Consider the following 25,478-nt stretch of genomic DNA (forward strand, 5'->3'; position numbering starts at 1 on the left):
TCAGGGGGTCTCAGGGCTTTTTCCCCCAACAAGGATGATGCTCCATTAGACATGCTCCCATAAGCATGAAAAGAGGCATGTGCTGTCCTTGGTCCTTGTAGCAGAATGCAAAAAAGTGAGGGTGGGGATAGGACCTCAAACCATCTTTAATGCATAAAGGAAATCACCCACAGACTTTGGTACTGACACCATTTTTTAAAATGATTTTTTAATTTATTCATTTGAGACAGAGAGAACATGTACAGGGGGAGAGGCAGAGACAGAAGGAGAAGCAGGCTCTCTGCGGAGCCAGGAGCCTGACGTGGAGCTTGATTCCAGGACTTGGAGATCATGACTTGAGCCGAAGGCAGACACTTAGCCATCTGAGCCACTCAGGCTCCCCTGATACCATTATTTTAAACAAAATAGGTGAGGCATACCAACTAAACCCAGTATCTTAGAGCCAGAGTGCCAGGCAACCAAGTCTAACCAGTGACATCTACCAATACTTTTTGTGTGACCCAATTTGATTTTCACTGGGGAAAAAAAAAATCAGATGATGAAGGAAAGAAGACTTTCAGATCCAAAGGAACAAACATTAGAGAAGAAATATTTCATAGCAATGCTGAAAATCACTGCAGGGTACCATTATCTTATGTTTCCTCAAAAAGCCATGGTGGTTTTAGAGTTAAGCATTTGTCTCGTTTTCCCCTAAAGTGGCAGTACCAACATTTTTGCTTATGCCCAACCATCCTTCAATGCCTGTCAGTTGCTAGGCAACTGTAACTGCCCACTCACAATGCACAGCTTTCCTAATTGTGCTCACTGGTTTGCCAATTACTCCTAGAAACTATCTTTTTAGCCAAGGCTGCTGCTTCAAGTTCGTCTTCTTGCCTGCTTGGTCCTGTGGTAAAATTTACTGTATTTGTCACCATGTTTCAGTAATTTCGAGAACAGGGTGCCCAACAAATACAGGAGGATTTCTTGGTAGGATCAAAAAGTGTAAAGAGCTTGAAATGAAAGCAACCAGACAAAAGAGAAAATTGCTAGCCAACATAAAATTTTAATAAGTTCAAGCATAAGTGCTAGTTTTGAGTTTCTTTGAATATACTTCTGGCTGAACGTACTTGTCTTGATTTCATAGAATAATTCTAACCAATTTGTCAATCATTTATGAAACTTAAAAAAAAGCTCTAACTATGAACAAATCTTTAGGTCACAGTTCCTATATTGTATGAACAAAACAAAGGCTTTTTAAGCTGCTTTCTTGAATCCTAAGAGGGCTAATGAACAAGAGCTTAACACATGGTTGATAATAGAAAATCAAGCAGTTAATGCTTCATACATCATGCAGTGTGATAGTAACTTCCACATGTATTTTCCACCATCATCCTCACAACATTCCATGAAAGAGATAAAATTCAGGTTAAAGGACATTCCCAAAATTTACAATATAGGGCTAGTAAGTGGCAATTCCATCTAAGAATATGGATCGTCGGATTCCCATCTCAGTGTTATTTCCTCCATTGTATATTGACTGACAGGGTAATATCACCCACCACGAGGTACCTGGGTTTGATGGTTCATGGGATTAGAGAAGCTATTTGGGCCCAAGCAACTAATGGTGGGGTTTGAGGTTGAGGAGCAGGATGGTGAGGGACCAAGAATGGGAAGACAAACTTTTTCCATCTACCATTTTCCTATTATGTGCATATATTGCCCAACTGTACATTTGGTGAAAGTCTCCCATTCAAGTATGTATAGGTCACTAATGATCTGCTGTGTAGAGTCAGATGCTGAGGATCTAAAGATGAGGAAAACCTAGCACCTATTCTCAAGCAGTTCAGGCAAAGGAACCCAGAAAGAACCAAAAAGGAACATTAAAAAAAAAAAAAAGGCAAAAAGTGCTACAAAAACACAATGGTGAGAACAATGAATTATGTCTGCTGAGCTAGAAAAACTTGAAATAGATTAAGGATAAGCATAGTCATTCCAGACAGCACAAGAAGAAACTTAGAATCTGAGAAGCAGTGAGCAAACGAGCAGTGAACGGTAGATGGATTACAGAAGATAGCATTCAAAAATTTCGGGGCCACCATCGATCAGGCATTGTGCTAGGCACCACATTTGCTGGTCTGAAAATGTAAGATATTAAACAAAAATTACAAACAGGATGTTTATCCTTGATCTTCAGTAGATATTTGTGAAATGTCAGTTGGGTAAAACAAAGTTTCCATGACCAGGAAGCCAACGTCCCCTACTTACAGGAGGTAGAGAAATGATGTAATGCGATATGTATGTGCTGTAAGCAACAAGTACACTTCTCAGGTGATTTTTTTCCCCCCAGATTAGGAAATTATATCTTTTGGGGTTCTATTTATCCTTCACAAGATTTACTTTTAACAACTTCCACATAGGCAGGTCAATGCAGTTCTCCAAAGCAATCACACTGCAGGGTTACTCTTACATTCCAATAAAGCAGCCTCCTTCGGCTCCAAATAATTATAGAATTTCCTTTCTCAAACAGCCTTGGGATGCTGAGGTTGTCTTTTGGGTATGTTTAAGGGTAGTTTTGCCTAACTGTGAAAAATAAACTGCAATTTTGAGAACAGTAAGAAATTTCAAGTCAAAGTTGGGGACTAGGATGGAGGAATCTAACTAGGTAATAGTATGGAAGATGGCTCCCAGGATTCCTGGGCTTGCTCCCGGTGTACACATCTGGTATAAACCTGTCCCTGTGAACATAAGCAAATTTTGACTATGATGGGATTTCATTCCCATGATCAGGTTACCAATAAACCAAATTTATATCAAAACGTTTGGGATGACCATGGGTGAGCCAGACTATCAGGTGAAGCCTTAAAAAAGGAAGTGGGGGAGTCCTTCCTGAGGACAGAGATTCTCCCCTGCTATCTTCAAAGAAACAAACAGCTTTGGGGTACATGGGTGGCATAGTCAGTTGAGCATCTGACTCTTGGTTTTGGCTCTGGTTGTGAGATCAAGCCCTGTGGAGGACTCCAGGCTCAGAGCACAGTTGGCTTGGGTTTCTCTCTCCCTCTGCCCCTTCCCCAGCTTCCCCCTGTGCACTCGTTCTCTAAAGTAAATACATAAATCTAAAAAACAAACAAACAAAAAAGCAACCAAAGAAAACGCAAACAACTTTGCTGTGACCTGGCAAAGCACAATGGCACACGAACCAGAGGAAACACTTTGCAGCCAAGAATGGCCCCCACACCGTCACCGAGTAAACAGGACCTTAGTTCTGCCAACCACCTGTGAGCTTGGCACAGGACCCCAGGCCTTAGAGGAGGCCATGCATAGCCTGGTTCACACCTTGATCCTGTGCAGAGGACCGTGTCCAGACTCCTGACCCACAGGAAATGCAGGATAACAAACCTGCAGTGCTATTTAAGCTTAGTTTGTTGGTAACTTATTACACATCAACAGAAAATAGGAAATACATGGCCAAAACCTGAAGAGTGCCTGTTAAGAAACCTGGGTGGTCTGTTGAGCGTCTGACTCTTGGTTTGGGCTCAGGGTGGTGGGATCCAGCCCCGCATTGTCGGGCTCCATGCTCAGCAGAGTCAGCTTCCCCTCCCCTTCCCCTTTGCTTCTCCCCCAGCTCATTCACTCTCGAAAATAAGTGAATCTTTAAAATTTAAAAAAAAAAAAATACAAAACCCAATGCTCATATGTGCCTTCAATTCACCTCGAAGGACGTTCTCAAGAGTGACAAAAAGACTTGAGCAACAGCAGTTTTTTTGGTAAAAGTACTTAGTTTCAAAAGGTGACCACCTTGGGACGCCTCAGTGGCTCAGTGGTTGAGCGTCTGCCTTTGGCTCAGGTCATGATCCCACAGTCCTGGGATGGAGTCCCACATCTGGATCCCCACAGGGAGCCTGCTTCTCCCTCTGCCTGTGTCTCTCATGAATAAATAAGAATCTTAAAAAAAAAAAAAAAGTGACCATCTTGATGGGCAATACTTTTTTGATGTATGAATCTTAAGAAAATTGTCATTATCATGTCAGTCAAAATTCATATTGCTTATTGTCAATCTTGCTTATTACTGTTACTTTTTCTGGTGAACTTGCTTTAAGTTTGTTTTACTTAAGGAGTTATTCATCCCAAATATGAACATTAACAAGGACTGGTAATAACACAAAGTAGAAAAGTGACAAAGATTTAAATTTATATAGTTTTTGATTTATTTGTCTTTTGCTAAAATCCAAATCTTAAAATCATCTGTCTGCCACTCTTCATGGATTGTTAGATTTGCTGGATGTTACTTCAGTTGAACAAGAACCCACAATTGTATAATGACATCTCACTTCTCAAGAAGGGAAATGTATTAAATGAAAGGATAGCATTCATGCTTCAGTTATCCATAAAGTTCTGAATTTATTCTCAAAGATGACAATATTATCTAACAGACAGAATCTAGGGGAAATTTAAAAATACACTTTTTTTCTTGTCTTGTTTTTTGCTTTCATGGTGATGTGGCACCTGGAATATGAGGGCCAGGTTACAAAATATCCTATAATACGTGGGACACCTCACATGACAAGACTATTTTGACTAAAATGCCAACAGTGCCCCATTGAGAAACTCATTATTTGAGTACAAGCAAAATCCAACTACAATTAAAACAAGGTCTTATTCCAAAAAGCCTCATGCAACAACACTGTAACAACATATATTCTAAAGAGCACTTAATTTTTCTAGTCAATTCAAATTGTAAAATATATTGATGCAGGACTGCTTTCCATAGACCTAGGACTAAAAGCTTTAGGAAATGGAAGAGACATGATGGCAATGGCAACTCTGCCTCAAAAGCACATAAAAGGCAGTCTGCCCTCCTAACTCCACTCACTCCAATGACATCACTTTGTTTCTTCTCAAACACAACAAGCATCCCAGTATGTATATTCCCACCTCTGCTTTTCTGCATAGAATACTTTCCCCCTAGATACCCATCACATGGCTCCCTCCCTTCTTAAATGTCTGTCCCTAAGGCCTTCCCTGAGCATCCCATTTAATGGGTCACCTTCCTCCTCGGACCGAGCACTACTCACCCTACAGTAAGGTGCCTGAGGGTGTGCCTGGGTTATTGGGCCAGTGTTTAACCTCCCTGTGCTTCAATTCCCCTACCTATAGAGAACTAACAGCTACACGTAGAAAACTGAGCATTACATGGGCAGGAAGAGGGGAGAGGGGGGTGGGGGAAAGAAGGTGGAAACAAGGGGGGAAGGGGGAGAATGGTGAAGGGGCAAAGGGGGCCAAGGTGGTGGATGAAGCATGGCTAGTACAGTGCCTGGATCTGCCAGTAAGCATTAAACACTGGCTCTGAACCTAAAAATAAACCAAATTCAAAATTAAGCTTTCACTTAGCTCATTTAATGGCAAAAAACCTTAGCTCATTTGGTGGTAGAAGTGGACCTAAACAGACACGAGGCTACCTGTAATGCCATCTATTAACAGCCCTAGTGCAGTATGTACCATGTATCTTTCTAAATTCCAAGTACTGAACTACATCTAGTCCAAAGGATTCTGAGTAAAGGACTGTGCACCTGAATTACTCTACTTTGTCCTTCTCTATAGCACTTACAACAGGATACACCTAAGTTGACCTTTTCGGTAACTCCCACCATAACAAAGTCAAGGATTATTTTATATAATTGTACTCCTAGCAGCTGGAAAAGTGCCTGGTATGTAGTACATTTTCAACATACGCTCAGTGAAAGGTTAAGTTCTATGATGCCAAAAGCGTTTCTTAGGTAGAAGGAAGATTTCTGGAGGATGATGACCAGTTGCTCTTTACCTCAGGAAGAAAAGTCTGGGTCTAATTCATTTGTTTGGCAATGGAACATCGGTAAGTGTGAAAAGCCCACTTGATATGCATTTCCCGTATGTTTCTTAACTCTGAGACATCAACCTTTTGCTACCTTCTCCCCCGAAAATGCCTTAAAGGTTCAGGGTGCCAATGGTGAGTTCTAAAGAAAATTCTAGAACATACCATCTGTACACCAAACTTCTGAGTACAACAATTTCAGGTGGCCTGCCCACCATAGGTCAATTTGCATTCAAAGTAACCATTCCCCCACTAAAACCAGTTCCATTTCCTGATTTCTGTACGGATGACAATGACCACTTCTATCTCCCTATCACCACACCCCAAATGTAGAAATCACATGGGAAGCATCTCCCACATTCAGTTACACACAAAGTCGAGGCAACACTTTCACCGTCACGGCCTCTATCCTGGACATCACTAGGTTCTTTGTTAAATCCTTACTGAGCACCCCTATATACCAGGTGCCAGGTGTGGGGGATATGTCAGCTAAGACATGGACTTGACTCCAAGTCTGGAGGGGAAGCCAATGATTACACAGGCAGCCACAGCAAAAGGGAAAGACGACTGACCAAGCAGGAAGCCCAAGCTAAGGAAGTCAAGAGTCTCTGTCATGTGCATTTGGGACCAGAAAGATGGCTTAGGCCTTGCTAGGTGGAAATCTATGTATGTAGAACACTCAACATTGTTACACCTGCAATTAAATGGTGTGTACGAGTTGTTTAATAAAGCCGCTTTTACTCTAATGTAAATGCCTAGAGAGCAGGAACTGTACTTTTGCTTAGCCTTCCATCCCTGTGCCTAGAGTTGACAGCTTTGTCCACTGTGGGCAGATACCTGCTGGGTAGTCGATGGAGTCCTCAGTTCTGCAGTCCTAGTCCTCACCTGTGGAAGGGGACACAACCACCCACAGACTCCTGTGATGACTGAATGAAACAACGCAGATAAGGTGTGAGAACTTTCTGGCACATGACAGCTGCTCAATAAAGGTCAAGTCTCCCTTGCCCCTTTGTTCCCATAGGGCAGAAACGACTTTCCAAAAACTTCCCACCCAGGGCCTGACATTTTGCTAGGGCTTCTCTCAGGTGACCAGAGGTGTCAAGACAGCCATGTGACAGGTTCACGTGCCTGATGATGGACTCTCAGGTTTCCAGTTTTATGAAGTCACAGGCAGAGCTGCTACTGTGAGGTATTATTACCCTATACTCGTATAATTGTTTTGTGTACTTACAATGAAATACTACAAGTATCATTACTTATATTCAAAATTAAGCTCAAATTGGGAAGATAAGGGTCACTTGTTGAACATGTACCATTCTCTGATGACAGTGGTTCTATGTAACTTGTTTCAAGCCTCTGAACAAAACCTGTAGTTAAAGGTCATATCCCACTTTCATTAGAGAAGGAAATTAGTGCTTGGTGAGGTTTATTAGTTCACAAATATTAAATCGATGAACTAAAATTCGGATTTGGGCCTGTTTAATTCCAAACTCATGCTCTTCCTACCATCCTGAATGCCTTTCCTCAAGAGAGATCTTGGGGGCATGTTCCATACAGATGGGTCTCCCCTCCCACCCCATTCATAGTCCGTGTCCACCGCTCTTCTGCAAACTCACCTGCTACCTAAGCAACCATACTCTCTCCATGCTTCCCAGCTGGCCTGTACACATCTACTCTCCATTCAGCAGCCTAGGCTATCTTTAAAAGATGTGTACCAGATGGTGCTCCACTCTCAAATGGTTTCCACAGCACTAGGATAAAACTCTTACTCTGCCTTCAAGGCCCTCTATGATTCAGCATGGCCTGCGTATAGCCACGCTAGACCACTCTCTATGTTCTCCATATTCTACAACTGAGGGCCTTCCCCACCTTTTAGATCAACTCAACCCAAACATTACTTCCTGAAGCAGGGCTTCACTGTTCTCTCCAGACATGCTCTAATGTCACCCCGTTTTGCTGTTTCTAGCCCTCGTCTTATGTTTATGTGGACTCATTTGTACACGGTCTGTCCTTCCCACTCTGCCGTAGCTAAAATGAAAGCTGTTAGGGTAGGTTCCCTGTCGCTCTTGTTCCCCGTGGTATAAACAGTGCCTGACATGGGCGTCAACATGAACAAAGTCTTGCTGCTGGGCACGTGTTTCATGCTCTCAAGCATTTAGTGAAAAATATAGTCTTGAGCTCCAAGTGGCTTTATTCGTGTTCTTGCATGCCACATGGACTGTGTCCCACTGAATGTGGCACCTCATCCTTATAACCGTTGTGCAGATAAGCGATTGGAAGTCCAGATCCAGATGCCTCAAAGACACTTCTCTAGAAGAAGAGACAAGACAATGATACAGGAGCCCCAAGCTCCAATGGTGGGATGCACCTTAGTGCTCTAAAGCTTTGGAGTAGAGAGCAGTCAGGAGGGAGCTGACAATCTTCCAGAGAGGATGCCACACCTGAGGCAATTCCTATGAGACAGGCAGCAGTTGGTAAGGTAGAGAGAAGAGACAAAGGGATTAGGAAAGGGCTGCCGGCAGGCTGATTACTGGGGCAGAGGAGGCCAGGTTGGCTGCTCCTGGTAGTTCATGTTGGGGAACACAGGATAAGAATGGTGAAAATGATATGGCCAGGGTCACAATGCCAAGGACGACTCCAGATTTTTAGCCTATAGGAAGTGGGGAGGGAATCGGAACATGGGACAATGAGAAAAATTCTTGTTTCTGAAAGATGAATGGTCATCGACAACTAAGAAAGGAGAGGCAGCCTGGGAAGTAGACCAATTGCGTGATGAGATGGCAGATAAGCAATCACTTCACAAGATGATGAGCATCTGCCTTGGTAGTTTCAGAGATCAGAAAAGTCAAGTCTGAGACATTTTAAGGATGAATAGGCTTTGATAGTCCTATCCAAAGCACCCACATGCCCACCTCAAGCACAGAATCGATCTCTTCCTATTTTAATTACTTCTGCGTTGGCTTCTGACATCAGAGAAAAGCATTTTATAGGTAATACCTAAGTCTTACATTTTTATCCCAAGTGTCCAGCATTCATAGGAAGGACCTCAGTAAATGCTGCAGAGTGCACAAAGGAAGGAATAGCAAGAAGATAGCTGGGCTGCAAGCCTGAGGATAAGAGTGGACAGTTGCCACCAGGGCCAAAGAGGGGAAGGAAATCTCTTTGAAGGTTAAGAGCTCAGCTTGGGATGTTCTGACTCTGAACAAGAAACAAAGGAGTTCCTGGTAGATTTTCTAAATTGTTACTTCAGTTATGTCAGACATTCTTTAATACTGGGATGCTATGTGTGTTTTTTTTTTTTTTTTTTTTAAAGATTTATTCATGAGAGAGAGACAGACAGACATGCAGAGACACAGGCAGAGACAGAAGCAGGCTCCATGCAGGGAGCCCGATGTGCAACTCAATCCTGGGACTCCAGGATCATGTCCTGGGTGGAAGGCTGGTGCTAATCTGCTGACTCACCCAGATCCCCTGTTTTTTTTTGTTTTTGTTTTTGTTTTTAAATATCACAAAGTGTGATGCAGTTTCTTTTGACTTAACTGGTCTTCACAGAGGTACACTATCAGAGGTACACTATCAGAGATTAGAAGAGGCATCAGAGTTGAGGTGAAGGGTGGCAGCTGTGGAGTCAAATCCCTTTGGTTCAAATCCTGCTTCCACCACTTACTGAGTGACCATGGGCAGCCTAGCTAACCATTCTCCGAGTCCCTGAGAACCAGCTGTGAAAATTAAATGAACATGAAAAGTGCTCAGGACAGTGTCTGGCACATTGAATTCACCAAATAGTTGCTCTAAATCTTTATACATTTTGGTAATAAGTTGATAGTTTTTAGCTTATATATTCCAGAATACAATTAGAAGCTATAAATCCATGACAAATTTCAAATTCTTAACAGATTAACTTCCAGTCGAATTGAGTAATATTCAGCCAATATGAAAACAGTCATTCATAGCATATAAAATAGACAAACATTCAATAAAAAATGGACAGCGGATGCTTTCTGGACTTCAGAACCTATGATGCCCTAGCTTGTCAAAGTCCATTCTGAAGGTGTGTCAGTCTCTTCTTTCATCCAGCTGCAGACTCCCTCAGATGTTCCCTGAAAGCCCCATGTATTTTTCTGTCTCCATGGCCTCTGTGCCCCCTTCCTCTGCTTAGATTCCCTCCCCTTCCAATCTATCTGGTTTACTCTTAGGTGTATTTCCAGGCCTACATGAACTACCACTGCCTTAGCTCTAGCTGGCTTCTGACCTACCCCGACCCCACCCCAACCAGATAATACATTTCTAAGGGTGCTTCCACTAGGTCCTAACACAGGTAAACTAGTATACAGCATCCCATCTCTTCTGCAGCCTCTGTGGCATTGGTCACATCTTGCTCTCTATTCCCAGAGCTGAACAAATGTCCTCATTATACGCAACTACAAAAACTTTGCCTTTAGATGAGGATTACTTGATGTTAAATCTCAACCTCCCTTCATACTCTTAAAACAGGATCAATAAATATCCAACTTTAGTGCAACACATCCATCTTTTAACTCTACTGAGGAAAACAATCCCCAAAATAAACAGTAAATTCAACTTTTCCAGTGAAGTAGAAAGAGACCAAGGGTACATTTCTCTAAGCACCAGTCTTCCTAGCAGGATAACACGAGGCTACCAAGTAATTGATTTATTTCTCTATCTTGCTTGAGAAAAATCAGGATTTTTAACTAAAGTTGGAAATATAGCCTTCAAATTCAACTCAACATTCATGCAAAGTGGCATGAGTTCAGGAAGAACCTTGACTAGTTTAAAAAGGGGTGTGTGTGTGTGTGGGGGGGGGGACTATCATGGGTAGAGCCCTAGAACATGACCTACACTGTGCGAGAATCCTGTCAGACCAGATGGAGAAAAACATCAAATTTAAGGTATTCAACACAAAGTAACAACCTATAAATTAAGTAGCCCTTGGGATGAAAGACTGGCCCACTATTCAGATGTTTCCGGCAGTAGCATTTCAGAATTGCAAGCAGGTAGATAAGTCACCTAGTCTTACTGATTCATCATCAGTTCACAGAGCTAGGAAATGACAGGAGAGCATCTTAAATATTTAGGACTCAAATATGTGTCTTTCCACTATACTATGGTGTCTCAAAAGCTTTGCAGAAGCCCACTCTAGCATCTAATGTATACCACTAACCCTGTTCAGGTCACAGTTCCTTACCCTGAGCCAGGGGAAAAGTGTGACCATTAATTTCCATAAGTTAGGGAAGGGACTTCATTTTGTTTCTAATTGGCTTTTTAAAGAGTTTGTTCATTATCTTACTCTATCGTACCTTAATTATTACTAACAACATCAATTGTGTTATTAAATCATTCAGAGATGCCTAATGGCTTTTGGTCAGATTAGGAGTCAGGAACTAAGAGCAATTTACCTTGCTATAAATATAGACAAAGGAATGCCTAGTAGGTAGGGCATTTCTTATAGGAGGTAATGAAAATTCAGAAATTATAGTGATGGTTGCACAAGTCTGAATATACTAAATCTTTAAATTGAAAAATTAATTAAGGAATACTAATTTTACCGTATCATTTTTGTTCTGTATTTACCCCATATGTTAACCTGCCTAATTCCTACTACTAAAGTATTAAGTAACAGGAGTAAATGCAAACTTTATGCAAACCTTATAAATATCAAGACTCAAAATCAGGCAATGATTACAGTCATTAAAAGAGATAAGTCACGGGCCTTTTATTTAAATAAGGCTCAACCCATACATACACTTTGAAAACTAAATGACAATTTAGAAAACAACTTTTTGGAAACCTATTCAGTATTCAGAGCAGTTCAAAACAAATTTTAATAAAAGCTCTTCCCATCAAGAATATAAAGACTATTGGGAGCACCTGGGTGGCTGCAGTTGAGTGTCTGCCTTTGGCTCAGGGTGTGATCCCAGGTCCTGGGATTGAGTCCCTCCATCGCTCTCTGCAGGAAGCCTGCTTCTCCCTCTGTCTCTCATGAATAAATCTTTAAAAAAACCACACACACACACACACACACACACACACACACACACACACACACTACTTACCTTGTGACAAGGAACCAAGCAATTTGACTGAAGTCTGGAGAGGATCTCATATATGTTTTAATATGTGGCATAGCATTGCTGCGGCCAGATGTGTCAGCCATCCATTTGCTAGTGACAGGAAAGACCCATTACCAGTAAGAAAATATAAGTCTGTCATAAGCCTAATATTAGAAAGCTTCATGAAAAGCAAAATCCTATAACCTAAAACACTGGATACACAGTTCTGTGACAGGACCTCTGATATTTTATTAATCTCCATGCAGAGAACAGTGTAATAAAGCACTGTGACCTTTTGGTATCTAGCCTTCCTTTATTTTATTTTATTTTTTGGTCAGGAAGACATGTATATACTCATGTCTATTAATTCTGTTGTGCTTTCAGTTGCATATGTGCAGGTTTTGTTTCCTACGTGGACTGTGAACTCCTTAAAAAGAGGAATTATGCTCCCATAGTGTGTTACACCAAGTATAGGCTCAGGAAACGTTTTTTCAAAGTACAAAATGGGAAAAATGTCAACAGGATAACCATTAAAACAAAGTTTAAAAGCAGAAGGATAGTTCAGAAACACTTCAGTCCAAGGCTGACATCCATCCGTGTTGCAGGACTTTGTAGGTTTTGTAGGTAATAAGGGCCGACATCATGAGGCAACAATCCTTGTTGCAAAAAGAGGCCGGGCCCTCAAGAGAAGATGCTGAGACCAGAATTAGGCAGATCATTCCTTTAGCCATAAATTCACTTAAATGAATCATGAAAGGAGCTCAAACGTTCCCTGTAGGGAATAACCTCCCAAGAGGCCTACGGTGACACGCTGAATTAGCCTGTAAGCTACCAAGATGCAATCTGCCTTTGCTTCCAGTGGTCAGGTGTAGTAAGTGCCTGAAGCAAGCAGGGATTGGCCTAGAACATGCAGAACAGGCACACTGGAATGATGATGATGAAAGACATTCCTTTCACCTGCCTATTCAACTATTCAACTATTCACTGAACCCTTATAACAAATCAAATATGATCCCATTTCCTGGAGAAAGTGGTGTGGATTCCACCCTCAGCAAACTTGCAATCATGCAGTATGTACAGGTGCAGACAGAAGTATAATCTGGAAACAGGAACTAAAATGCTGCTGGATCACTGTCTTGTATACCTAAAAAGTGTACTACTATGTCAGTAATGTTTTTTAAAAATGCTGCTTACATAAATTCTAAACTACCCAACATCATCTTTTTTTTTCATTTGCATGCCAATATTTAAATACAAAATTCACAGATCTGTTTTATTCTTTGGTATTAAAAACCTATTTCAAATAATGTTCAAACCTGGTTTTAAATTATTTCTATCACTAACATATGTAGATGAAAAAATACAGCTATATTATGTAAGGTTCTTTTTAAAAAAACAGACATAAATAACATTCTTATTCCTAAAGAAGCAATAGCAGCATTTTAATCCAATTACTTACTGAAAATAGGAATGGAGCCAATTCTGTTTTTCAGCTGTCTGGATGCTATAGGGAAGAGAGCCCCCAGCTTTTAAAAGAAGAAAACAGGTATTATAGAAAATAATTTGAGGATCATTCATTAAGAATCTATAGTAAACACTGAAAAAACAAAACCTCTTCCTAGGAAATAGTTCTTTCAAAGAAAAGGTCGATATGTGTATTAGGTATGTTCCCTTAGTTGGGTTTCCTTTCTTATGGATGCATGTTAAATACTAAGTGTTTATAATCTGAAAAGAGAAAAGGTATTTAATTACCCAGGAGTGGTAATTTAAACATCTGTAATAGGACAGATTTGAAGTGTTTGAAAAACCACAAAGAATTCTGGCCTGTAGTCCTCTTGCATCTGAGAAATTCTAGCCCTATTTTGCTCTGGAGCATCTCCATTTTTGCCCAAGAGCAGGATACCTAGGGAAGCAGACTAAGATGAAAACTCAGTCCTTCTGCTTCCTTTACCTTTTACATTCTGATATTTCCAACCAGAGTTTGTATTAGATAAACATTCTTACAAATGGAATAGAGCCATCACTAAAATTAAAAGTTCAGGTGTGTCTGGGTGGTGCAGGTGGTTAAATGTCCAATTCTTGGTTTCAGCTCCAGTCATGATCTCAGGGTTATGAGATCCAGGCCTGCCTTGGGCTCCACGCTCAATGGTGACTGAGATATTCTCTCTCTCTCTCTCTCTCTCTCTCTCTCAACCCCCCCACCCCACACCTCCCACTCATGCTGTCTCTAATATATAAATAAATCTTTAAAAAGGAAAAAAGAAAGTTCAGCAGACAGTTTTTTAAAAGCAATTCTAAAAGCCATATTCCTGCATAGAAAACAGATACAGTTCCAAGTGGAAACACGATTAGTAGCCAGTTTCTGTTCATCTTTGAAAGGAGGAAAGTTTTATTATAGATTCACCAGTGACTTTCCAAACACATGTTGGAACTTCTCCATAAATAATCTATCCAAAAAGGGCTTTAAATTTCTGAGTCATCAAATAAGGCATGCTGTATCCTCTACTGCAAATAACTAAACGTATTCAGGGCCAGTTACAAAATAGTTTTATGGAAAATATCGTGTTCTTCCCCATTAAATACCACATTTTGAATGAATCCAGTTTATCAGAAGTGGGGAAAGGAGAAGACAAAACCAACCAACATATCACCATGTTCCTGGGTCTCAGTGAAATAATTTTGGCTTTGCCATTAGGTAGCAAGAAATGGGCAGACACACTCTAAACCTTACCAAGATTTCTCTGGCAGTGTCACGTCTAGTTTGACAAGCAATAAATGGACTAAATTAGTCTAATTCAGAGCATTCTGCTTCCAGCCACAAGCAAATGCCAATCAGATTTCCTTTTTCCAGAGGCAAACCCTGTTTGGGTTTTTGGTTACTGCCTCTTGAATGTGCTATCTGGAGGGCTGTTGGATTCCAAAAAGAAGTTTAGTGTCCAGCACTGTATAAGGAAAACAGCAAACAAGGTTGAAAGTTCCTTACAAAATCATCCTGGCATTTCCAGATGAAGTGCCTTAGAAAGTATCAGTTAGGTAACACCAAAGGTTCATCCCCAGATTAAGTAGTTCTGGACCTTAAATATATCTGGGATTCATAACTGTAAGAATCACACAGAACCACAGACACAAGGAGGGAGAATAGAGAGAGACCAGAGAAAAGCATGTCAATCTCTCTGGAAAAGCAGGATGCATCAGGGAAAGGTGGGTTTTTTTCCAGACACCTTGTCTGGACAACCAACCCGTTGTTGGCAGAAGGGACCATCTTCCTTGTAGGAATGAGAACAAGTCCCCATAGTGTTACTGTGAGGATTCAATGATGTACTAAAATTGCCCCAAAGCATGGAACCATCTTTGGAACATAGTACCACTCAATAGAACCTACTTCTATGATCCTTAGCCAGTTAAGGGAAAATAGTTTCCAAATTTCTAACCAATTATTTTCTCAAGGGGAATGGCATTTTTATTGGTTGTTTTATGAAGTCTACCAGGACATTTATGAAGGATACACACACATAAATGCAACCAGGACATTTTCCACCAAGTACCTGGATACCCTTCTAAGCTGGTCCGCACATTTTCCACAGAAGGATAGATCTAAAAATAAAGGAAAAAAATTTCTTTTAAAAAGGGTAAAATACAAAACTCAAAATGTACCATGTTAAAGAAACTTTCTTAAAAGGAATGTTTTTAATGAAAAGCTCAGAAATATTTCATTTAAAAACTTCAAAAATGTACTTTAAACTTGAAGTTTAATTGTATGGAAAAATCGAACTTCTATTAACCATAGGATGTATATACACACATATTTGATGAGAAAAGTTTCCTCAAAAATGCCAAAGTAACACTGAGTTCAAGGCAAGATTATTAATTCGGAAGTCTCTAATAATGCTCAGAATTCTGCTGGCAATGTTTTATCGAATTATTTTTTTCTTTGGCTTGAAAACCTGGAGGAAGGAATGGAAAAAAGTCACAGGCTGGTGTGTGGCTGAAATGAGCTCTGCAGGAAACAGTACTATCCCAGCAGCAGAGGATACGAGGGCCTCTTGATCACAAACAACGGTACTGATATACTGTTGTTTCCATCCAAAAATCCCTGAATGAAACCTCTCTGAAGAGGACAGATTCTCATTCTTCTCCAGGAAGAGTACTCACCAGATGAAGAGGAACAGCACTCTTCCCTGGGGTCCTGCTCTCCTTCCCCAGCGTCACCAAGCTTTCTTTAAACTCAGAACACAACCATTTTGAATCGTCAGCTCCCATAGACCCAATGCTTGAAAACTGACCTACTATTGGCCAAGACTCTCCTTTAGTTATGGATGAGGCGTGTTCTCTCAGAAGCTGTGAACAGAAAAGCTTTAACAACTCAGAACAAGGTTTTCTGCCTTTGGAACCCCTAGCCAACAGAAAAATGCTAAAAATGTTAGATATCAATTTCATACCCACTTTTTCTCTTTTTGGAAAATATTCCTGAAGTACTAAAAATACTTTAATGGAGTAGGTGGACAGAAGTGTTCTTCCAAAATTCTTTGTTTTGTATTAAAGCAAAACCAAATTTATTAAAAGATCCCTTTTAGTAGGAACGTCAGGTAAACCACTGACCTGCCATATGAAATGAGATTTCTGCCTTGAAGTAATTGTTTGATACCTAAAAAATATGAACTATTGTATGATCTTGACTCTTATCATTTGAAAGATACTTTAACACTTGGGCTCGATGTAGTAATGCTCTAAAACAATAAGTATATTTATGTATATATATGGAACACCTGAAGTACTACAGGAAGCCTGATCTGCATTTCCTGCTTTGATACTTATGCAGAGCAGCAGAGGCAATCCAGAAATATTTGGAAAATTTATCTACTTCAACATGTACTATCTTACTACCAAGAGGCTGAAGAAAAATAAGCTGTAGATCCTGTCCCAATGGAGCACATTATTCTGACTGGATTGGCTGGTTTAACATGTATTATTTTTCTTAACACTGCTTAGGCATTAATATTTATAATCATGCTTACCAAAAAGCCTAGTTCTCAGTTTCTGCTCTACTACGGCACAGTATAAGAAACAGGACTGACCTGAAAGCTACGAGACCCAGTTTCTGTTCTGGTGCTCGAGCCCCTGAACGGCTACCTGGCCCTCGACACGGCCCCATGCTTCCATGTACAGATCAGTGAAACAAGTCTGACCATTCCCGTCTTCCCTGGAGGGCAGCTGTGACGCCACAGGAGCTTGTGAGAAGTGGTCTGAAAACTCAGATGCTCTTGATCCCCCAGGAAGAATGATTCTACACAACATGTATTGTATGTTAGTACGTAGCCTATCTCCACCATCAGTCCACAAGCTGACAGCCACCAACCAGCACACTGAAGGCTCAATGTGTGCCTTGTATTCTCTAGCTCATCTAATCTTTAGGTCATTTTTTGAGTAAAGTACTGTTATTAGGCCCGTTTTATAGAGGAGAGGCAAGGTCACATGACTTGTAAACAGGTGAGGATTTGAACCCAGGTATGGGAATCTACCTCTAAGCTATGTATTTAGCTAGTGTGCTCTAAATGCCTCTTGACATCAAGCCGTCAGCTTCAAGATCTTATCTGCCTTCAGCTAACTTCAAAAAAGGAAAATTAAACAGTTTCATTAACCAAGGGTAATTCTTACGTGACAAATACTTCACAGAAAAAAAGATAAAACTTTTAGGAAAGCCACTTCAGGAATTTATTAGTTTTAGTAATAGGTCTCCTAAACAGAGATGAAGAAAATTGTAACCTTTAACTTGCTTGTTGTTTTAATTTGTTAAAGGCTTTTCTCTGTTCATTTTTATACCAGCAGCAAAGGCCTCTTTTGTTAATAACACTTAAAAGGCACTGGTTTAATAAAATACATTATAGCACAGTCATAGCCTTTACTCAAATAGTATTTGTTCTTTGTTGAATTTGTAGGTTAATCCTTCATATCCTGAAATCAAAAGCTATGATAGCTGCATGAAAAATCTATAATAACTAAAGAAGTCCTTATACTTTTGCCATTTAGAGCAGCCTATACCTCTAAAGGTAAACATTAAAAATTACTGAAAACTATAATCAGACAACTTATCAAGAGCCTGTTCACCCAGAATTGTTTTAATTATGAAGCTGCCATCAAAATATATTATAAATGAAAAAAACACATTAATTTAAAGAGATAGTAAAAATTCTGTTACCTTTCTAAGCCTAAAATGTCCCCAATTATCTTTATGGCTTCCTTGAAAGCGTCCTGGGGTTGATCCAATAAGATAAACACTAAAAGGATATAAAATACAAGTTATAGAACAGAGTGATGTGTTTTGTGGATCCCCAAATCACAAAATACACACAAAAAACTAATCATGAGATATTCTAAGAGACCACCTATTTTCTTGTGATGCCTCCTCAGAACAGTAATGGATCCCGAACTCATTTTCCAGCCCATCAAATCATGCTGCAACACCCACAAGGTGTAAAATATCAGGCAAAGAAATTAAGAGTACTCCAGAGGGAGGCTTATGATTAGCCGGAAGATTATTGGCTTCCACTTTAGGGCCCCAGATCCAGGAGATGCAGATAGTGAGAGGACCTGCTCACCTGGTATAAAGGACAGTCAAATATCATTCTACCTCTTTCCAAAGCCCCTGCAGTGGTACCTTGGGAGAAACGCAGTATCTACATTCACCCACTTTAAGAACCCCAAGTTCCCAAACAATACATACTTGGTTTCTGAGAGATCATGCTCGTGGATGGTATCTATCCACTCCTTGAGAGGAGCAGCATTATAAGCCATCAAATAGCTGATAAGATCAGCTTTAAAATGTGTTGCTGATTCTCCAGATCTGTGGGTTGCCTGGGCCATCCGTGGGTATAAGGGGCTCAACCATATTCTGGAATAGAATAAGAAATAACTCTTTAACAGTCAGGAAAGCAATCAATCACAATGATACCTCTGTGCTGACTGTACATTCACCCTAAGGAAGAGGCAAATCTCACTTCCTGTGTTCACATGATAAGCAGAGTGGATCCTTAGGGAACATGAAGCATAAATCCCATCACACCACTCCAAAGACTTCCAAGTTATTCAGAATGATTTTTCAATACATGATCGTGAGTTTAGGACTCACTAAAATCGGGCCTTTGCCCACCTCTCATGACTCCATGCTCTCAGCTCCCTCTTTGACCACACCTTCCTTATTCTCTACCCCCGTCACCACCTCCATACTGCCAAGACCCAGTGACAACAGCTAATAGCTGCATCTCAAACTGGCACAGCAAACTCTTGCCACCTATAGTAACCCCAGCAAGTTAAGTTACATCCATGTAGCATTTTAGCCAAGTAGGAAAAGGTTACCTACACTAAGGAAAAGGTGCAATCTAATTTCAATAAACGCATTTTCATGATGTATAGGCTATAGCAGTTTGAGGTATTTTCATATTCTGTACTTCTCTGGTGTCTGCAAAGAGGAGCTATCACATTTAATATTACATTCACACTAACCTCAGACTTTCAAATAACCCAGTAACATATTAAAGACATCTTTCATTTTGCCAGTTCTTTTCAAAAGGAGAAGAAGTTCCTTTGCCCAACGTCTATAGTCCAGCAAGTGGGAAAATTGCATCAAAACCCAGTCCTTCTGTGAAGGGCTCCATGATAGGTCACAAACAGGTAAACCTCTGCACACATTTCTTAGCAGGGAGGCAGGTCACACCTTTCCTTCCCATTGTGAGGGGATCCCTTGTACAAGGTGTAACACTGTTACATGAGGACCAGCCCAGGTTCTGGGCTGCTAACTGGCTGTGTCATCTGGGGGCAGCTCAATGACCTCTGAGCGCCTGCCTCTCTACCTATAAGATGAGCACGCTTGGCTGGGTGGATTTATTCGTCTCCCCCTCACAAACAGCAATTCAGAGCCCACAGGCTGGTTCTGGCTTCCCCGGGATTAGGGGCTCATTCACAGCACTGTCTGGATGAGCAACAGGACAGATGACAACTTTCTAAACCAGGATACCGGAATGTGAGGTGTTTTTAGCACTTTACAAAGTAAAATGTGAAATTACCGTGAGCCAAATAATTTTAAAAGTGAGAAATTAACAGGCAGACCGACCAGCAGCTAAGAAGGATGGCTGGAACACTTGCATAGCAGAACAGCACCAACAGAGAATAACTAGGAGACCAACCATGAAAGTTGCACAGAAGGACTACATTTAAGCATTTGAAGAAAAATTATAACCCACAACACAAAAATGCAAATTTGAGAGATTAGAACTGTCTGTGCAATAACAGTACCCTATTCTCAGGTAGCAGGTAGAGGGAAGTTGGAGATTTCATACCCTTGGGTATGAAAACTTAAAACTGAGTTTTAAACAATGTGAGGCTATTACCAGTCAATTTAAAGAAAAAAAAAAAAAAAAGGCTTTTTCAGGACACATGGGTGGCTCAGTTGGTGAGCACCTGCCTTCAGCTCAGGTCATGATCCCAAGGTGCTTGGATTGAGCCCTACATTGGGCTTCCTATTCAGCAAGGAGCCTGCTTCTGCCTCTCCTTCTGCTGCTCCCCCTGCTGAGCTCTCAAAAATCTTTAAAAAGCAAACAAAACCAAAATTTTCAGTACAGGAGAAAACCTGAATCATTATCCTTAATCCCTTCCTCCACAGCAGTCATCCCAGAGACCTAAAGCATCCTGGCTCAAGTTTCACTCTAAAAAAGCTGGAGGCCATGGGTGGGATTCTTTGAGCCACAGGAGACCGAGTGCCAAAACTCCATAGACTGATGAGTTTCAAAACCCAACTGGGCAGCTCAGAAGCTCTGGGAGGAGCAATGGTGTAGTTAACCCTAAACTCAGCTGATTGGGAGCCCAGTGTGGCTTAGTTGGTTAAGTGTCTGTCTTCAGTTCAGGTCATGATCCCAGGGTCCTGGAATCAAGCCCCACATCAGGCTCTCTGCTCAGTGGGGAGTCTGCTTCTCCCTCTTCCTCCCGCTACCCCTGCTTGTATGGTCCCTTTCACTAAAAATTTTTTAAAAAATCTTTAGATCAGGCTCTAAGCCCCTTGCTATGGTAGGGAAAGGAGTGGAGATAGACACAGAGATACTGGGCTTGGGGGGAAAAGCCTGCCTTTCAAACTGGAGGGGCGGTCTGGTATTAAGGGAGGAGGGTACTCTGGAGTCAAAGTGAGCCCACAGGACGGAAGCTAGAAGGTCCTGTATTTCAGTTCAGCTTAAAGGTGTGACTTAGGCTCTGTCAGAGCTCACATGCCCTGGACTGAAGAGTTCTGGCCGAGCCTGGGCAGTGGCAGGGAGCATTAAGGCAGGGGGGAGGAAGACTGGAGAATAAGTGAACTCTGAAGGGTTCCAGATGAATACTTAAGTTTCTTCTAACCCTGGCGAAGGCAGAGACATACAAAATGGCTTAAAAAAAAAAAAAAAAAAAAAAAAAAGCAATAAAAGCCAGTCAGGAGGAGGAGCTTAAGTGGAACAAATCCTTAAAACAACAACAACAAAAACCCAAGCCCCTCTTCTAAAAGTACTCAGACTAGAGCTAGCATAAGTATACCAAGGACTAAGGGTTAGTAATAAAATAATTTAAAAAGCATGAAAAAATTTCAAATTCAAATTTTCTTTTGGAGATTCATGACCATATGAACATGTTAAATACTCTAAAAAGGCATTAATTTAGATTTCTTTTATGGAAAAATAAACTCGGGATGATGGGAGGTTTTTAACATATGATTAACTTCTAAGTTTCCCTTTAATACCATTTGGGAAATAGGCAAGCAAGAATGCAGCAGGTACTGGGGCAAGTAACTGATGGGTCTCACCAGAAAAACAGATTCAGACCTTTCATTTTACACCCCCTTTCCTGCCTCAGAGCCTTTGTATATGCTGTTCCCTGTACTTGCTGTAGAGTGTGTATAATCCTATTTTTCTAAGACCTGGGAAAAACAAGTATTTATGTTTACACGTATGATAGTCACGGATATGTATGTACTCAACTGTTAACACTTGAAGCAGTGGACCCTGGGGGGGGAGGTAGTAAGATACTATTTCCAGGTCTGTCTCTTTTTTATGCTACAGGTGAGGTTTTTGTGTTTTGTTTTGAAACAATCTAAGAAAAGAGTCCAGTGAATACCACCCAGAACCACTGCTGTGAAGTAAACAGAAGCCTACAAACCCCTGAGTTTTCTGGTGCCAGTCGGCATGGATGAGGTTGGAGGTGTGTATGACCACCCGGAGGCCTTCTTCATACAGCAGTAACATCATTTTCCTTTAAAAATAAGAGAACAAAGGCATTAATGCTGTTAAAATATATACTATTTTTACAGTGCAAATACCATAGCTAAAGGAGTTCTCAGAACCTTCTACTACTCAAACTTAACAGTTACAACCTTCATTTCTTCTACATGTTATTAAAATCAGTCTATTTAAGTGATAGGTAGAAAACCACCTTTTGAAATGCTCTGAGTAAACGGACTTTTGCCTCATCCTGCCCACATGGCCGAGCCTGACACTTGAAGCCCTTATCTATTCAGGACCATGGAAACCTTGTCCAGTGTTTCTCAAAGTATGGTCACAGCCTCCTGCTACTACATCGTAGCTAGTGTTTTTTAAGTTGTTACAATAGAGGGGTGCCTGGGTGGCTCAGTTAAGCATCTGACTCTTGATTTTTACTCAGGTCATGGTCTCAGGGTCAGGAGATCGAGCCCCATGTTGGCTCTGTGCTGAGTGGGGAGTCTGCTATAAGATTCTCTCTCCCTCTCCCGCTTAGGCTCTAAAATAAATAAGTCTATTTAAAATAGTTAGAAACAAATATATTGTAGATATTTAAATAACTGGTTTCACAGCATAGGCGTCATAGGAGTATGAACACGTGTGATAGACTATGTAACACTGTACTTTTTAATGTGGATTGTGGTTTGGAAAAGTTTGAAAATGCTTCACTATCCCAAGACTGATCTTTTCTCATACTCCACAGATCCACAGATGCCATACTCATCACCAACACGGATCTAGCCTTGAAGTCTTTCCTTTTCTTCATGTACTCAGATGAGACCCAGCTGAGTCCTCCCTCTGCCATGGGCCTTCCCTCCAGTCGTCAGAGTGCTCTTGTTTTATTTCTAGACAGAGAAGAAAAGGATACAAACAAGAGCTTTCTACTTGAAGCTAGAAGACCTAAGCTCTTGTCATCAACTGGAGGATGTAGGACCCTACGGAAGTCACTTGGTGTCCCACAGTTTCTCACTAATAAAGTAAAGGATCAATCTCTTCCTTGCTGCCCAGGGTTTTGAGAAGGAATCATAACATGCGTTCATGAAATGAACTCTCCCCCATGTGCATTTCCAGGACTCCTTCAGTGCCTTGCTTTATTTCTTCATCTACTCCTAGAGGGCTTATGGTTTCCCAATTGTTTCATGGATCTAAGTTCTTACCCTGTAACTAGGGATTCACTTCTCAAGGCAGTAACTCTGCCTTATTTCCACTGGGGCCAACATGCTACTTAATACCAACTGATGTCAGTTCACGCATTGGGGCGGAGGGAACTAACCACTGGTTCTCTCCAAATAAACAAAACTGAATTGTATATGGACAGAATGGGGTTAGCATAAAAAGATACTGCAAAGAATAGAAAAGAGAATGAGATATTTAGCTCTTGCCAAAATGAGAATTTAACCCAAGCTGGCAAACAGTAAGTTAATGCAAAGCTGGAGAAGTGACAGCTGCTGAACCAATCTTTTCTCCGTTTATGAAACGGGCTTCCTGAAATCTGGGCAGATTTACACACACAGTTGCCAAATCAGCAGCTGACTGTAATTAAGAATAAGGCCAGTTATGAATCCAAGATTTAAGTTTCACAAATATTTCCATTAATCAAGGCATCAATTATCAGGAAAATCATGTACTGCTGTCAGTGAATCTTATCCAACAGGATCGTGAGGTATTCTAAAGAGAGCCATCATCTCAGGCAAAGTGGCAGGAGCTAATAAAATCACAATTAAAAATGCATAAGAAATGAAGTCTCCCCTGAAGAAATGTTGACCTGCATATTACATGTTAAGTTGCGGGGGCAGTAAAAGGGATAATTTCCAAACCTGGAGCTATTCCAGTAAAGGGGGAAGAAAACCAATGTCTGCAGAGCACCTCTGTGCCAGGCATTCCAGAAGCTCTCCAGAATACAATACACATATCTCCCCGGTGATCCAGGAGGCATTAACAGCCTTATTTTACAACAGCAGAATCTATGGCCTGGTAGGTACTGGGAATGATCAAAGTTCCTGAATGAGCCAGAAGAGCTTGTTTGGATCTCATGGGGTGGGACCTTCATCTCACTAGGCATGGCTTCCACAGGGAAGTACAGGGCCAAGGACACGTCACACAATTGGCAAGTATGTGGATGGGTAGGTCAATGTGGGACTAAGTCCTGTGTGGTGGGAGGCCGGGCTACAGATGTAAGCAGAAAGCGGTGCCTGACCACCCTGCAGTCTGCCACTGGCTCCCAGGCAGACATTCACCATTTGGCTGCTTTGGCTTCCCCCCTACCCCACCGATTCTCAGAGCTAGAGGTACTTTTGTTCCCAGCTCTGGGGGACAGTGAAAAAGTTCAGAAATCTAAAGCTCTGGGTGACAGGCCCTGAGACTGCATGGCATCCTACAGAAACATGGATAAAGCATGTTTATTGTACCTAACAGGGATAGTGACGGGGTCTATATCTTGGTTGTCTTCAGATGTTTTGTGCATAGTACATGGTCCAAACATCTCTGCTAAAGTGGATGTAATCTCAAAGACTACTTTCTACTTAGTATAGTAACTACACTCTCAAGTTGGGGAGGCACATTACACTCCAGCACTGCGAGCTGGAAGGTTTCCTCCTTTTTCTAACTCCTAATATTTTGCCTCTCATCCAAACACTAAGAGCTATGAGAACTATTAAGTCTCAAAACACCAGAGCTGTGCCTCATTACAACAGTAATTTAATCAATTCTTTAGAAATTTTTTAAATGAGCAACTGAGTAACTTCAAGACATGAGTTTAGTCTTCAAGATACTGGCATTTTAAAAAAATGTTAACTATGTGGCTGGGAAGGGCTCTGTTGTAATTACTTGCCTAGGCATTTACAATTCTGAGTAACTGCTGGGCTCAACCTGCGGGGGTGTGGGAGGTGGGGGTGGGGGGGTGCTGGGAAAATCAATATTAGCTAAAACCAAATGAGAATGAAGAGTTAAATGGGTCCTTGTCCTGTCTTCAACAGTAGCTGGAAGATAACTGCTTATCTACGAAGGACCTCTATATAATGAAGAGGACGGGCCAAATCATGTGTTAAGTAGCATAATAAAAGGATAGCCCCTCTAGGATCAATCAAATGTTATCGTGCTAGATCCTGGCCAGACCCAACATGCTCAGTCCCTCACAGGACTCACAGTGTAATTGAAATGAAGATGGAAGATGCAGGCTCTCGTACATGCTGGTACAGAACTGCAGTGTGATGGTGCCCACAAAATGCTGACTGCTGGCACAGAATGTGGGGCCATGCAAGAAGCTGACACTAAGGATCAGCAAATCATGTCCAGGGCCCAAATGGGGGAATT

At 41.2% G+C, this 25,478-nt stretch overlaps 1 protein-coding gene across 3 annotated transcripts in view; it reads right to left on the reverse strand.

Moving 5' to 3' along the window:
- Positions 1-25,478, reverse strand: part of TDP1 (tyrosyl-DNA phosphodiesterase 1) — a 91,620-nt gene that overhangs the window by 50,220 nt on the left and 15,922 nt on the right. For all 3 annotated transcript variants that reach the window (XM_041760011.1, XM_041760012.1, XM_041760013.1), the window contains exons 7-13: positions 22,069-22,161; positions 18,620-18,787; positions 18,095-18,173; positions 16,051-16,236; positions 15,444-15,492; positions 13,358-13,424; positions 11,902-12,009 (exon numbers count right to left, since the gene is read on the reverse strand). In XM_041760011.1, the coding sequence (XP_041615945.1) occupies positions 11,902-12,009; positions 13,358-13,424; positions 15,444-15,492; positions 16,051-16,236; positions 18,095-18,173; positions 18,620-18,787; positions 22,069-22,161 (750 nt within the window). The remainder of the gene's footprint in view (positions 1-11,901; positions 12,010-13,357; positions 13,425-15,443; positions 15,493-16,050; positions 16,237-18,094; positions 18,174-18,619; positions 18,788-22,068; positions 22,162-25,478) is intronic.

This window comes from Vulpes lagopus, chromosome 6 (assembly GCF_018345385.1).
Source record: "Vulpes lagopus strain Blue_001 chromosome 6, ASM1834538v1, whole genome shotgun sequence".
Taxonomy (NCBI): domain Eukaryota; kingdom Metazoa; phylum Chordata; class Mammalia; order Carnivora; family Canidae; genus Vulpes; species Vulpes lagopus.